This window comes from Micromesistius poutassou, assembly GCF_964030765.1.
Source record: "Micromesistius poutassou genome assembly, chromosome: 20".
NCBI classification, from domain to species: Eukaryota; Metazoa; Chordata; class Actinopteri; order Gadiformes; family Gadidae; genus Micromesistius; species Micromesistius poutassou.
The window spans coordinates 3,358,613-3,374,595 of NC_140290.1; the positions used below are offsets into that span (position 1 = coordinate 3,358,613).

The 15,983-nt window shown below is 40.8% G+C and overlaps 1 protein-coding gene across 1 annotated transcript; it reads right to left on the reverse strand.

Moving 5' to 3' along the window:
- Positions 1-4,364: 4,364 nt before the first annotated feature.
- Positions 4,365-15,983, reverse strand: atp6v1c1b (ATPase H+ transporting V1 subunit C1b). The gene is made up of 13 exons (XM_084484470.1): positions 15,824-15,983; positions 14,712-14,876; positions 14,485-14,552; positions 11,642-11,727; positions 11,008-11,102; positions 9,227-9,318; positions 8,742-8,840; positions 8,574-8,642; positions 7,853-7,945; positions 6,227-6,320; positions 5,663-5,760; positions 5,428-5,551; positions 4,365-5,326 (listed from the first exon to the last, which is right to left on the reverse strand). Exons 2-13 carry the CDS (start codon positions 14,841-14,843, stop codon positions 5,228-5,230), a joined length of 1,149 nt encoding a protein of 382 aa, XP_084340596.1. The 5' UTR covers positions 14,844-14,876; positions 15,824-15,983; the 3' UTR covers positions 4,365-5,227.

The window sequence follows — 15,983 nt, forward strand, 5'->3', positions numbered from 1 at the left end:
AACATGTTGTGGATAAACACTCATTAAATGTTCAGAACCGTTGTCTATGAACTTTACTTGACATCTGCATAGTGTGTGGTGTGTTACAACTAAATCTAGTTATCTAAAGTGTTGGAAAATAATATACTATCCTAATTAATTGGTAGTTGCTTTTATTAACCTCTACTTTATGTTTTTATCAAAGGATGCCATACATTTGCAGATCTACAAGCTTAAAACTCACATGTTGCAATGTGGTGTTGTTTGAGCATGTAGATCTGCTATTTTCACAATTTTGACCTATAATTACATCCCTCAAATCAGGTCACCAGAGTTAGTGTTTTAAGTATCAATACACAGTCCAATTTGTTCAAATATGCTTTATATATATTTTTAAGTCAGTGTTTATGGTTTATTGTCCTTTCTTTTTTCTTTTTTGTGAGCACTTTATTTATGGAAATTTTCAGATTAAATTACATCAAATAAGAGACAAGGAGACAACGACCCCTTTCACATTATACAGTTAAAACTAATAAAACACTGATTAACTACTGTTAGCCTACAATAAAACAACTGCATACATACTGTATTAGGGGTGTTCAAACTTATTCCATACTATTTCTCTACTTTTCATGTCCAGGTTTGTGCCCAGTACATCATATCCACATCATATCCATGAAGATACTGTAAAGTGACTCAATCATTATGTCCCATGCTCTCTCTCCCTCTCACTCAGGCCTTAATTTGTTTGAGGTGTTGTTCTCCCTCTTCTTGTTGGTGTTCAAGGGGCAGGCCGCATTTCTTGATCCATTGAGTATTAAAATAAACAATGTCAAAGATGGTTCTTCTTTGGGTGGTAAATAAACAACACTTGAATCTTAAATCCTTTCTCCAGTATCCTTAAGAGCAAGTGAGCAACACACTGTGTAGTCATCAATTATTCTATTCAAGGCTCCAGAATATAAAGGGATATTATTCAGTATAGTAGTGTTATTAAGGGCTTGTGTGATTATATGTACAGTACATCAACGGGCCGAGTTGGCACAGTATCTGCACACGGATTGTGGTGGGCCAGTCTGGACCAAAAAGTCTGGGGCTGAATTTTTGTCCCAGTCCAGGCCTGGCTGTGAGTTCACTTTAGTCTATCAATGAAATGGGCAGCCATTGTTGACATGAACTCGGAGGACTTGGATAGCTTTACTTCCGCACGAAACTCCGAGCGAAAACTCAGAAAGCACTTTCCTCCGGGCTTAAGGTCTGAACCTCCGAAACTCTCGGAAACTGAGCATTTTGAAGCCGGCATTAAGGCAGTACTTGACAGTGGATTTTGACACGGTATGCTTTAGAAACAAGGTTAGTGATTGTTTTGATATGTTATGATGTAAATTATTTTAGTCTATGCTACTTCTGATGACAAGCTAACAACAGTTATGAATGGTTTCTTCTCCACATAATGGACATTTGTTTGTAGAAAGAGAAGAACTACAAACATGGCCACTCTGCCATTTCCACTAAAGCCAAGACAGACCAAAGGATTGGAGAGTGAACGAGGCAAAAACACGAGGGCAATTCCAAAAAAGAGTGTTTTATTCACTTCCCAAAATAAAGACAGAACCATAAATAAACAAAACAAAATCCTTTGGTTACAAAATATACATGAATTGTTCAAAAAGAAAAAACTCTTAGCAATTTTCTAGCCTAGCCTTGGCATAATTTAGCATAACAGGATGGGCAAGTACTTGCCTCTCGTCAAGCCAGTCTTACCTTTCCTCTTTTTCCCCAAACACACAATGCAACCCCCTTAAATAAGGCACCTGATTTGTCTCAGGTGGACCAGTCAAGGCCCATTGGGCCATACCATGTACCAGGTGGACCAATCAAGGCCCATTGGGCCATACCATGTACCAGGTGGACCAATCAAGGCTCGTTAGGCCATGCCATGTACCGGGGGGGGACATTTCACACACAAGTACAACTAAACTAATACACTAGTCCTTTTCCTGGAAGTGAGAAAGGTTTCACTTTCTCACAATTATGCAGCAAAGAATGCAGCTGAAGCTTTAAAACTAAAATAGAAAGTCCACCGAAACCGAGGAGTAAACTAAAAATTGGTACCATAATTTGATTAAAAAAACGCTACAAATTATTTTGTATCCCCGGGGATTTAACTGTTTGTCTGGTTTTGTTTTTTAGGTTTGTGTTTGCTTCTATTGTTCTCTTTCCTGCTCTTTCCATCCCCCCTCACTTTCCCCACCTCTACCTTTCCCCCTTTTCACACTATCGCTACCTTCCCCACCTCCCTCCCCTGCTCAATTTGCCCACCCCTCTTGTTCTCTCTCCCCCGCTCTTCCTTCCACCCTTTCACACCTCGTCTGTACCCTCACCCACCCTCTCTCTTGCTCTCTCTCCCATCTCTTACTCTCTCCCTCCCAATCTCTCGCTATCTCTCCCCCATCTCTCCCTCTCCCCATCTCTCTCTTGATAATGAGAGTAATATTCAATTAGTTGAAAGAAGGAGGCCAAACACTGTCTGTTGTCAGTCTAGTTTAGATTTATTTTATTCTTTATATAGCACAACTATAGAGATCAGTCATCCCCCTACCACTCGTCCACAGAAGTCCAGGGGTCAACCAGCGCTGGAGACTCTTTAACAGTTCAGGGAAATCCCTACCTCACCAAACTGAGGAAGTGGGACCTGCCCTAAGGACCCTGCGGGAGAGTGGTAGTTAATACTGTCCAAACCTAACGTAGACTAAACTATTTCAACGTCGAGAAGCATAGTATATGTGTTTAGAGCTAGATTGTAGAGCCCGTCTGTCTGTTTTTGTGTGTGTGTGTGTGTGTGTGTGTGTGTGTGTGTGTGCGTGCGTGGGGGTGTGTGTGTGTTATTTTTTGTTAAGTTTTAACTATTATAATTACAATTGTTTCTATTCACCAACTTTAATTGTTTTAACAATTTGTAAAGTTAAGTTAAGTTATCCTTTATTGTCCCTTTTTGGGGGAAATTCTTTCTCTGCTTTTGACCCATCTGGGAGCCGGTGACCACACGGAGCACTGGGCAGCCGCAGGGCAGCGTCCGGGAGCAGGTGCCTTGCTCAAGGGCACCTCATTCGTGGATGAGGATGTAGGAGAGTGCTGCGCAACTAATCCCCCCGTCCATATTTTTTCCTACCGGTCAGGATTTGAACTGGCCACCCTCCGTTTACCAATCTTACCAAGTTTACATTCTTCTAAATGTATACTCTTTTCTCTTCAGGAAGTGGCAGTATAAGAAGTGAAGAACGCCTCATATTCCCCAACTGTAATTGTTTTAACAATTTGTAAAAGTTTGCAACTGTTTTTTAACCTGATGCCTTTTTAGCTGTCTGTTTGTATTAGCTTGTTATACCTTGGCTTGATATTAAGTGTCATGTCTAGCAATCTAGTGTGTGTAGTGTGTCATTTGTGGTGTAGTGTGTGGCCTTGTCTTGTCTCTTCTGACATCACAGGTGGACACGCCCACCTGTGATGTCAGAAGCTGCACATTTTTAAAGGTGGGCGTGTCCACCTAGATGTGTGCTGGATAGATGAGCAACGTTTGCTACGGTCCACTGGGTAGGCTGATAGACTGATCTATCCAGCACACATCTAGGTGGACACGCCCACTTTTGATGTCAGAAGCGGCACATATTCAAAACGGCTTGTAACAGCTAATCACACTCACACCTGGTGGTATAATATGTCCCCTTTAACACTATTGTGGTATTAGCACTGAATGTTTGAAGCATAAAAAAGTTCAAAAGCATCTTACTGTAGAATGTTGGTGTTTTTTTAATGTCTCTTTCTTCACATTTCTTAAGTCTATGAACAGGCCAGTGCCTCTCCTACTGGTACCAGGTCTTATTCACAACATTCCTCCATTTGTTATGTCCCAACGAGGATGAACCAACCCGGTCGTCTGGGGCATACCCAGGGCCATATACCTTATCAAGGGAGAGACTGCTTCTGTTCTTTTGTTATTCACGTTGTCTTTCCTATAATACTCGTCTCAAACCTTTGGTTCGGTGAGAAGAGGGATTGACAGCCAAGGAGCACGTCAGGAGACTGCTCCTCACCTCCTACACTATAGATTATTCCACCTAAGTCTGTATCTGTGCTGTATTACATCCTGGAATAAACCATCTATTCCACCCTCTGATCCAACCTGTCAAGCTTCCTTGATTTCCACTTCAAGAATTACTGCTATGACAAAAAAATACACAATGCAGAGTCTATATGAACAGTTTAGAAATAAGCTGAAACAAACAGAACAAATAGATAAGAGCCTATATGATTACATTTGTGTCGCGGTTATGAAGGGGTCCTTGAAAAAACTTCTGCCCTGTGAGGGGTCCACGGCCCCAAATAGGAGGACCCTGTCAATGTTGCTTGCAACTATATTTCATTTTACAGAAAAAAAACATTTATTGCTTACGTCCTGTTGAGTCTGTGTGATACACCATTTGACAGCAGTTAAAGTATAGTTTATATTTATTTGGATGACTTACAATATTATTTAGAGTAGACACAATATCTGCACATAGATGTGTTTTCAGATCCATAATATACATGAATAGTTTACTTCTTTGATTGAAGAACCGCATGAGATTTCACAAGTATTTGAAGCAATTCTTTGAAAAAAAGGTTTTTGAACATTTTTTCACAATGACTTCTTAACCAGTTCCTCACACATGACACTACAGACAAATCACCTTAAAAACAAAATTAATTTAATCAATTACAAAACTACGAGCTATAGAGCTATAGTCTACTGATGTACTCACCATCACAAAATAAATACGACCAACATACAGCAGTGTCTCCCCCACTCCCATGCTACTTTGAGTCTCACTAAGCAGGACGTGTAGATAGACTGGGGGAAAACACTGAATATAAATACCATTAGAAGACGAGACAGTGGCCTGGATGATTCAAGAGATAGGGATAGCTCTCCATTGGATACCTTGGAGAAAGATGTAATAATGAACCAATTCGTAATATACACTTAAATAGCGATTTTCTTTTGTTTGTTTTTTATATTGGTCAAAATTCTGGCAGGAATGTAATGGAGAGGTCACAAGAAAGAGAGAGAGAGAGAGAGAGAGAGAGAGAGAGAGAGAGAGAGAGAGAGAGAGAGAGAAAATAAAAACTCCTGAATACATGAAACGAAGGAAGGTAGCATTGGGTGTGCAAGTGTTGTACTGATCCAGTGGGATGATATGTGTGGTCTCTAGAACTTGAAGTCCAGCAGGTTGCAGTCGATCTTGTAGTACACATAGGGGTAGTACTCCTGCTGGCTCAGGTTCAGCCCGGGGATGTCCATGGCAGCCTGAAGAGGAGAGCAACCACCCAAAGATGAGCTACGGCTATCACAACAACCACAACACGACGAACCGACACAGAGAAACACATAGATTGAATGCTGCTCACGTCTATGATGTTGGCGCTGCCGTCCAGGTGTTTGTACAGCTCGTACAGCACCTCGCGCAGCTTCTTCATGTTCTTCTTGTGGGGCTGCAGGAGCATGGCCTGGAAGTTCACCGGCAGACCGTAGCTAAAACAATAGCAAACAAAAGCACATCCCTGGTACAGAAACCACTACAAACGGAATGGCCCACAGGCTCCCGCTTGAAATACGTTTGACTTTCTCTCTCTCTCTCCTCACCGTAAGACGGACTCTACAAACACACGCAGCGCTTTGATGTGGATCCACGCGATGAAGGCCTCGCTGAAGTTCACCTTCAGCCACCGCACCAAGGGACCCTGGAGAACAGCACAAGCATGCTCTTTAATGAGCCTCAATGATTCACTCGTTAATCACCTACACACCTTTTAACAGCATTAGCACACATACTCCATGATCATGATCAAAGCCCTGTTGCTTTGTCATTAGAATTATTGATGTGGAAATGATTGACGAGTCAGCAGAGCAACAATCCTGCTGGGTTCATTGTAAACATCACAGACAATTGGCTAAACAGTATGTATGTATGTATGTATGTATGTATGTATGTATGTATGTATGTATGTATGTGTGTGTGTGTGTGTGTGTGTGTGTGTGTGTGTGTGTGTGTGTGTGTGTGTGTGTGTGTGTGTGTGTGTGTGTGTGTGTGTGTGTGTGTGTGTGTGTGTGTGTGTGTGTGTGTGTGTATGTATGTATGTATGTATGTATGTATGTATAACGATTAAATATCTAGTGGAAAAGAGATGTTGATTTAAGAACCCGTACAAACTGTTTCTTTTTGTCGGTGGACAGCCGCGTCAGTTCCTCTTTGTCGGCCTTCATCTCCTCATCGTTGTACTGGAAGTCCCGCACCGTGAACCTAGAGAGGGAGAGAACACTCGTCACACACGCACTCCATCAAATAAAAAAATACTCATGTGCAAAAGTGCATCTATATCTATGTTTACATAAAATGTAACAATAAAAAAAACAACCTAGGTCAGAAACCAATATTTGAATAGTAGATTCCTGTGATTTAGAAAACGACAGGCATAATACTATATTATATACATAATATACAATACATAATACTAGCCTGGGAAAGAGATTAATCTGCTCTGGCAGCAGTGCCTGGCCCCACTGCCATTCAGACAGCAGACCAGCACACCTGCGTGGTTCAATCACAACCGTATCTAATATGGAGTTGGTTTGATACGATTATTGGACAGAGGAGCTCACTGCAGAGCCAATGGTTCAGCTTGACCTAGTCCAGCACCACCTCCAGGTCCACCTCTAGTCCACCTCTAGCTCCACCTCTAGCTCCACCTCTAGGTCCAGCCCCACCTCTAGTCCACCTCTAGTCCACCTCTAGCTCCACCTCTAGCTCCACCTCTAGCTCCCCCTCTAGTCCACCTCTAGCTCCACCTCTAGTCCACCTCTAGCTCCACCTCTAGTCCACCTCTAGTCCACCTCTAGCTCCACCTCTAGTCCACCTCTAGCTCCACCTCTAGTCCACCTCTAGTCCACCTCTAGTCCACCTCTAGCTCCACCTCTAGCTCCACCTCTAGGTCCACCTCTAGTCCACCTCTAGTCCACCTCTAGTCCACCTCTAGGTCCAGCCCCACCTCTAGGTCCAGCAGCAGCGGTGGACTGCAGCATCCGAGAGCAGCTGAAGCTTCTCAGACACTTGTAGTGTAACACCGTAGTGTAACACCGTAGTGTAACACCGTAGGGTAACACCGCAGTGTTACACCGTAGTGTAGGGTAACACCATAGTGTAACACCGCAGTGTAACACCATAGTGTAACACCGCAGTGTAACACCATAGTGTAACACCGCAGTGTAACACTGTAGTGTAACACCGTAGTGTAGGGTAACACCATAGTGTAACACCGCAGTGTAACACCGTAGTGTAACACCGTAGTGTAACACAGTAGTGTAACACCATAGTGTAACAGTGCAGTGTAACACAGTAGTGTAACACCGTAGGGTAACAATGTAGTGTAACACCGCAGTGTAACACCGTAGGGTAACACCGTAGGGTAACACCGTAGTGTAACACCGCAGTGTAACACCGTAGGGTAACACCGTAGGGTAACACCGCAGTGTAACACCGTAGTGTAACACTGCGGTGGTTAGATGGTTAACAAGATGCTTTTGTCTGACCACAAAAGTGAACTTAAATGATGAAAATCTACAGCTTATTCATATCAAATAATTAATATTTTTGGTGTTTGAAATACATCTCAGTGTTATACAGTCACCAATTCCCATTCATTGTCACGTTTGTTTTGTTCAACATTTTGTACTCGTAGTACTGACTGCTGCCGTCATAAAATGATGTTAATGTTAATGAATGAATGTTAATGTTAAATGATGTTAATGAAGACGTTGGCACACTGGGTCACCTACTTGTTTTCTCTGGCCTTGTGCTTGAAGTCATCGATGGCCTTCCTGAAGAGAGTGACGCTGAACAGGCCGCTGTCCTGGTCCTCAAACAGCAGGCTGTGGGGACATCAGGGGAGTCAACCCCCCACTGGGTGAACGGACTATACTGCGCACAACTAGTCACCACCAGTGAGGTTATTATTGACTACTGTTGATGCTCTATCGTAATATATTACTGACTAATATATGCCAGTAATTACCAGTTACCAGTAATGAACTATTACTACGACTAAATGTCATCTCTCTACACCATGCCTATTCAAAGCAGGACTGATCAACACGAACAGCTCCTCATTCATTCACTTTTGTATGAAAAGGCAGAAACTCTCAAATCTCATCTACTAGTCTACAATGAACCAATAGAACCTTGAGTACAAATGTGAGTGCAGATGTGCTTCTATATATATATATATATATATATGAGAGAGTGTCCGTGTGTGTGTGTGTGTATGTATATATATTGTTAAAGGTTTGGGATTGTAATGCAAAAATAACTCAAATAAAAAGACTTCAAACTTGTGTATTTTGATCCTGGTCACATACAAGCAACTTGAAGAAAATGGATTGGTGGTCAGTACATTTGAGAAGGGAAGGCAGCTGAATAAGTAGCTGAATATTATATCATACATGTCCCTGAACTGCAGCGGGACCATCGAACTGGGGATGAACCATCATGGATGCTTACTTAGTGGACCGGGGGACCACCATATCAGACAGAGTCTCGTACGTCTTCTGCCACTCAACGTAGTTAACCCTGAAGAGGAGACACAACCATTCAGACCATCATGGTTAACATCATCAACCAAACCCTGCTGGTTCTGTTGGCCTGTCTCGGGAACAGTGCAGTACTCACTTTGGTACGACCACCAGCATGGTGAGAAGGTACTCAGAATCCAGAATGAAATCTTCTTTCTTGACGATGTCTGCCAGACTCCTGGTCAGCAGGCTGCCACTAGACAATAGCAAAGGCACCGCGGATTGGCATGTGAAAGCCATCGGGGTGTTTAAATGAATACAATAACATTGCCAGTACTGAATTATGGACTAAATAGCTGACCTGGAAAAGTGTGTCAACTGCATCACGTCCACTGATTTGTGAATGTTGTTTTAAGCTTGTGTTGAATACATTTTTTATGCACTTCACAACCACAAATATGAAAACATTTTCTTTGCCCCTATTCTATCGCTATTCTGCACCTTTTTTGTAGTAGTGTTTTGTAGTGGTTTGTAGCCTCTAACTTAAAGCATCTGCTGTGGCTAACTGTGAATATAAATATTTAAAATGAGGATATATAGCAGCTTTTTAAGCACTTGAAAGTGGCGACCAGCGTGACTCACGCGTTCTTCCTCTCCAGGTTCTGCAGGTTTCCCTTCAGGTTGTTGTAGGCCGAGGCTCGGGCCTTCAGGTCATTGTCGATCTGACTCACTTGCTGTGGAGTTACACAGTGTATGATGTATGTTACAGTGTTAGTGTATGATGTGTGTTACTGTGTTATAGTGTATGATGTATGTTACAGTGTTAGTGTATGATGTATGTTACTGTGTTACAGTGTATGATGTATGTTAGTGTTACAGTGTGTTACAGTGTTTGATGTATGTTACAGTGTTACATTGTTTGATGTATGTTACAGTGTTACAGTGTGTTACATTGTATGATGTATGTTAGTGTTACAGTGTGTTACAGTGTATGATGTATGTTAGTGTTACAGTGTGTTACAGTGTATGATGTATGTTAGTGTGTTACCATGTTTGATGTATGTTACAGTGTGTTAGTGTTTGATGTATGTTACAGTGTTAAAGTGTATGATGTATGTTAAAGTGTTACAGTGTGTTACAGTGTATGATGTATATTACAGTGTTACAGTGTGTTACAGTGTATGATGTATATTACAGTGCTACATTGTGTTACAGTGTATGATGTATATTACAGTGTTACAGTGTGTTACAGTGTATGATGTATATTACAGTGTTACAGTGTGTTATAGTGTATGATGTATATTACAGTGTTACAGTGTATGATGTATGTTTCAGTGTTAGTGTTACAGTGTTTGATGTATGTTACAGTGTTACAGTGCTTGATGTATTTTACAGTGTTAGTGTATGATGTATATTACAGTGTTACAGTGTGTTACAGTGCTTGATGTATGTTACAGTGTTACAGTGTGTTACATTGTATGATGTATGTTAGTGTTACAGTGTGTTACAGTGTATGATGTATGTTACAGTGTTACAGTGTTTGATGTATGTTACAGTGTTACAGTGTGTTACAGTGTATGATGTATGTTACAGTGTTACAGTATGTTACAGTGTATGATGTATGTTACAGTGTTACAGTGTGTTACAGTGTATGATGTATATTACAGTGTTACAGTGTGTTATAGTGTATGATGTATATTACAGTGTTACAGTGTATGATGTATGTTAGTGTTACAGTGCTTGATGTATTTTAGTGTTACAGTGTATGATGTATGTTACAGTGTGTTACAGTGTTTGATGTATGTTACAGTGTTACAGTGTATGATGTATATTACAGTGTTACAGTGTGTTACAGTGCTTGATGTATGTTACAGTGTATGATGTATGTTACAGTGTTACAGTGTTTGATGTATGTTACAGTGTTACAGTGTGTTACAGTGTATGATGTATATTACAGTGTTACAGTGTATGATGTATGTTACAGTGTTAGTGTGTTACAGTGTATGATGTATGTTACAGTGTATGATGTATGTTACAGTGTTACAGTGTTTGATGTATGTTACAGTGTTACAGTGTATGATGTATGTTACAGTGTTAGTGTGTTACAGTGTATGATGTATGCATTACTTCAGATGACTATGATTACTTTGTGCACTCCTGTATACAGGTATGTTAGTTTGATTCTGCCACAAATACATATTACATAATAGACACTACCGTCACAAACATCAGCAAACAAATACCTCTCTAAAAGTAACTTCATTCTGAGCACATTTATTTAATTTTTTATTATTTTAAGTATATATTTGTGCCTTTGTATACACTGTAATGTAATAGAATAGAATAGATAAAATACATGTACAGAAAACACAAGAAGGTACTATTCTACAGTGATTCAGATTGATTGTACCATTGGACGTTACCTTGGAGATGATCTCAGAGATGTTTTTCAGCGACTGTTTGATGGGATACTTGGCCATGTCCCACTGGAACCGGGTCACATAGGTGACCAGGTCAACTGGGTAAAAACAGGAACCATATACATATTAATTTAATGTTTCCGTCTTGTAGACCTTATGCAATTTAATTAACCAAGAAAACTTGGTTAGATGAGCTTATGTGTTCAGATTGGTGGGATGTTTATAACCAATGTCCAGCCTTAGCAAATACATTTTTGTGATGTCATCACAGAGTAGCGATCCGATTTATAAAATAACTCTTAAAAAAAAATCTCTTACACAAGTCTGACACTCATACTGAAGCGAATAGCTGTAACAATTTATTCTCCAAAACTATAAAAGAAACCACATTGACTTTGCTTACGTACACAAACACAAGCTTATCTACAAAGGCTGGGTAAACATATTGTTAACATTGTTAAGACAACCATCTTTAACAAAAACAATCTTAACAGGCTCTAAGTTAGGAATGAAGCTTTCACAGTTAGGTCCAGAGATGAAGATCACATGACCAAGAAGAGCTTCCTAGATGTTTGCTGGTCAGTGGACCTTGTGAGGTGTGAAGGCTGCCAGCATGAGGACAGAGCTGTTACTGTACCTCCGTTAGCTAACAGGTTCTCCTGGATCTTGTCTCGGCTGTCCTCCAGAACATCTGCCATGTACTGGGCCACCTTCTTCACCACACTGTCCCCCCCCCCCCCAACACACACACACACACACACACACACACACACACACACACACACACACACACACACACACACACACACACACACACACACACACTAACATGTTCAAGCAAAAGGATATTGTGTGGCTAGGGTGTGTGACTCCCAGCTGAAGGTTACTTGGTTTGATATTGGAGGATAAGCCTAAACCCTGGAAAAGCCAGCCTGAAGCTAAACCTGCATAAAATCATATGATAAATAACTAAATAGTTGTAATGACATGACAGCCCACCAGATTGAACTGAGGTATGGAATATACAGTAGTTCAATTCATGAGAAAACATGGCACAGCATAAACAGTTAGTGTAACTAATGAATAGAACAAGCATCAAGAGTATGAGATTATCGTATGGTATTAATGGGTACATCACCTTGTTAGAAGTAAAAAGGTTTGCCTTGAATAACAATTTAAAGGAAAGCTGGGAACACATGACAGAATATGGACATCTTCTAGAACATTTAGAGATAACTGTTCAACGATTGTTGAGGAGAATATCTGCCAATACTGTCTAGGGATGCACCGATCCGACTTTTTCAGTTCCGATGCCGATACCGATGCCGGGGCCTTGCATATCGGTCGATACCCGATATCGATCCGATATCAGTCAGCACGTTTACATGCAGAGTCATAATCGGGTAACTAAACAAATAAGACCTCAACAGGACTTGTAAAATGCATGTAAACACCTTTATCCAATCTACTTTGCACAAAAATCGGCACGTGAACGGACAAGCTAAATCGGATAAGAACACCTCGATAAGTCGTTCATAGTCTGGTCTCTACCTGCATGTAAACAGCATGTTTCGGAGTTCACGTTCTGCGCATGCTCGAAATCATTTCCGCAGGCCGTAGGCCGGAAGTAGAAGGAGACGTGATGTTGTCGCCGTAGGAAAACGAGAAACGGCGATTTATTAAGAAAGGTGGCGCAGAAGATAGAGGAAGCCGGTGAATGTAGTCAGCCCCTATAAGAAGTGTATCCCTGGCCGCGGGAGCGAGCATGGTATGCATTCATTAAAGGTGGAAGCACACAAACGCTACGCTTCGACTTCACCCAAGGCTGAATTAAAAGTACATGTTTTCCTAAACGTGGGTCATCAATGAGGTTGTTAAGTAGTAACTTCGGGCACATCTGTTAAAATAAACGTTTATTTCTTCCGACGTCTTTATGATCTTTATTCATTCATTGCGCAGCGGCCGAACTGACGGGGATATTCTCTGATATTATGAATCTAAGACCGCGTCGGGTTCTCAGACTCACGGGTACTTCCACAACAAGTAAAGACTCGTAGTGTGGTTTATCTCGGCCATGGGGGAGAATGAATTGGGGGAATGCTGTATACGGACGGGCGGCGGAGGGGCTGCTCCGGTGGGAGAAAGATGTTTTCAGTAGACAGCTGTCAACTCACTTCGGGTCAGCGAGTTATTTAAAAAGCTGGCACAGAAGATTGAGGAAGCCGGTGTCGTGCCAATGTAGTTACCCCCTATAATAAGTGTATAATCATCAACATGCATTCAGTACACACTACGCATTGATTTCACCCAATGCTGAATTAAAAGTACATGTTTTTCTAAATGTTGCTCATCAACGAGGTTGTAAAGTAGTAACTACGATCTTTATTGATCTTTATAACTGACGGGGATATTCTCTGATATGAACCAATAAACAGGAGCCTGACTGTGGAGCAGCCCGGAGGGAGGGTTTATCCCCTCAAGTCTCTAGGCTACGAGAACCAACCAACCCGTTCGTATGCCTCGTTTCCACCGAGCGGTGCGCTACTGCTCGTTGCGGTACAGTGCGGCTCTGTTCGCTTATATTGGCGTTTCCACTGAGGGGTGCGGTTCGGTTCGCTTATATTGGCGTTTCGACCACCAAAAGTCTGCCGAAATAAACGCGCCGAGTCTACCTATTTTTTGGTACTCCACCGTTGGGTTACTAAGCCGTCTGAAAGGGTGGCGAAAACGTGGCGTTACACTCGCCGTTATTCTGAAATCACTTAAAAAATATCCAGTTTGGTATGACCAGGTCACTGATATCTTTAACACAAACAGCGAGGAGGATTGACTTGATCTATAAATGAAGTCCCTCAATCTTATTTGGCTTAACACCATGACCAACATTCTGAAACATCCATTAACATCCACATTTGCCTCAAACAATGTTAGGCTTACAGCCCATGTCAATAGTTGTTAAATTATGTTCTTGTTGTTCTTTTAATTGTTTGTTACTCTGACCGTTCTGTTTAATATTGTGGAAAGGATGTTAGTGAATGATTCAGAGCATGATGCATTTTAAATGGCATCACTTTTGGTCTTTTTTTTTTAAAACAATTGTAGCAGATTTTTTGATTAGTTTAGTTTTACAAATCAAGAGTAGGCCTGATTTCACTAATTGGCTTTGCAGCCTTTCCTTCTGCCCTTGTAGTCCAAGACATGCTGCCCACCAGCTTTCAAAGTACAATGCTGCCACTGGTGGATTTGTATCAATTTTATTCACATAATTATCCAATTATCCCTCGCTATTATTTTGTAGTTAACCAAAACACCCTGAAACAACTTGAGTCTCACATACTCCCATACGCCACTAACAGTGCAAGCAGGCCAATGGCAACCAAGCGCGCAGTCCTTCCTCCCTCACTTTGAAAACCACCAGCCGCTGATATACTGATACATACATACATAGCCTACGTATAAAAAATAAATAACAAAGTTTACCTCTCCACAAAGGTGTCAAGTTTCGCCAGCTCATCCGACAGACCAACCAAGACATCTAGTGTTCCAACCTGGGAAGAAGAATTAAAACATGCAAAGCAATACCAGAAATTTATTGAGACAGATACATGGCATGAAACAAAGCATTGGACCATTGCAAAATACTTTGGATCAGTGTGTTTGCGAGTGTGAGAGTGTGGGTGTGTGGGTGTGTACATGCGTGTGGTGACCTTGAGATCTGGGATGTTGAACTTGTTGTTGGTGGACAGGTTGGTGGTGTGTGTGGTGGCCATCATCATCTTGTCCCAGCTCTGCTGACACGTCTTCTCACCCGGAGCTGAGATCAACCAGAACTCAGTCATGGCTGCTGGCGGACCGGTGGCGGACTGGGCCTCCTGGGAGAACATAATAATAATAATATTATAATAATATCAGGCTGCAATAATTACTCAATCTTTATCCAGAATTGTGTTGACCTGGTGAATAATCATTATGAAGACAATATATTACTATACTATGATATATATATATATATATATATATATATATATATAGTCCCTCTCCCTCGACTTTCTTTATAATATAATAGTATAAAAAAGAAGACTTTCTTTATAATATAATCTGTGTAATTCTTATTACAAAGACAGGGATTTTTTGTTGTTAGCAGACTACGACTCAATAACCCTCATCAACAAATATGGATGATCATTTAAACATGTGGTAGAAAGACTTGCCGTCAATGTAGCTACCATTGGCTAACATGCTAAACTGATCAAAGCTAGAGCCAAGAAAAGTGACATCAGTGTCACCAGGAAACCAATTCCTCTTTTAAAAGACTGTTCTATTTATAAACTGTATACAATATTATATTTATATTTATATTTATAAACGGTATACAATATTATATTTATATTTATAAACTGTATACAATATTATATTTATATTTATATTTATAAACTGTATACAATATTATATTCCACAAACAGTGCAATTTATATACACATACACAAATAGTCAAGAGGTCTAGAATATATTTCGTTAAATATATGTATTTATTTGATATTTGTTATTCAATAGAGGCAGATACACGTTGACGTCATGATACACATTGATGTGATGTCATTGATCATGTGTCTATACTACAGAAGATGTACAGATCACGTTCAATGTCACTCTGTTTTATTGATGCATATCATATTAACTAGCTTTGCTTGTCAGTCCAACGTGACCACACTATTTTTCATTTCACAAAATATGAATGTGAAAAGCTTAGTGGCATTAGCCTTCTAGCAGAGGAGAGCTAGTGTGTCACGACATGGAGATTATAATATGTTACACTCACCAATTAACCTGATGTATCCCGTATCGGTCTGTACGCAATGTTCACTATCCAGGTGTCAGATTATCCGATGCATATCTCAATAAAAGCTGTGCAATTCAGAGGTCCTTCAATCATTGACTGTACAAAAATACAGCATCCCACACCGTCAGCTGATCACATG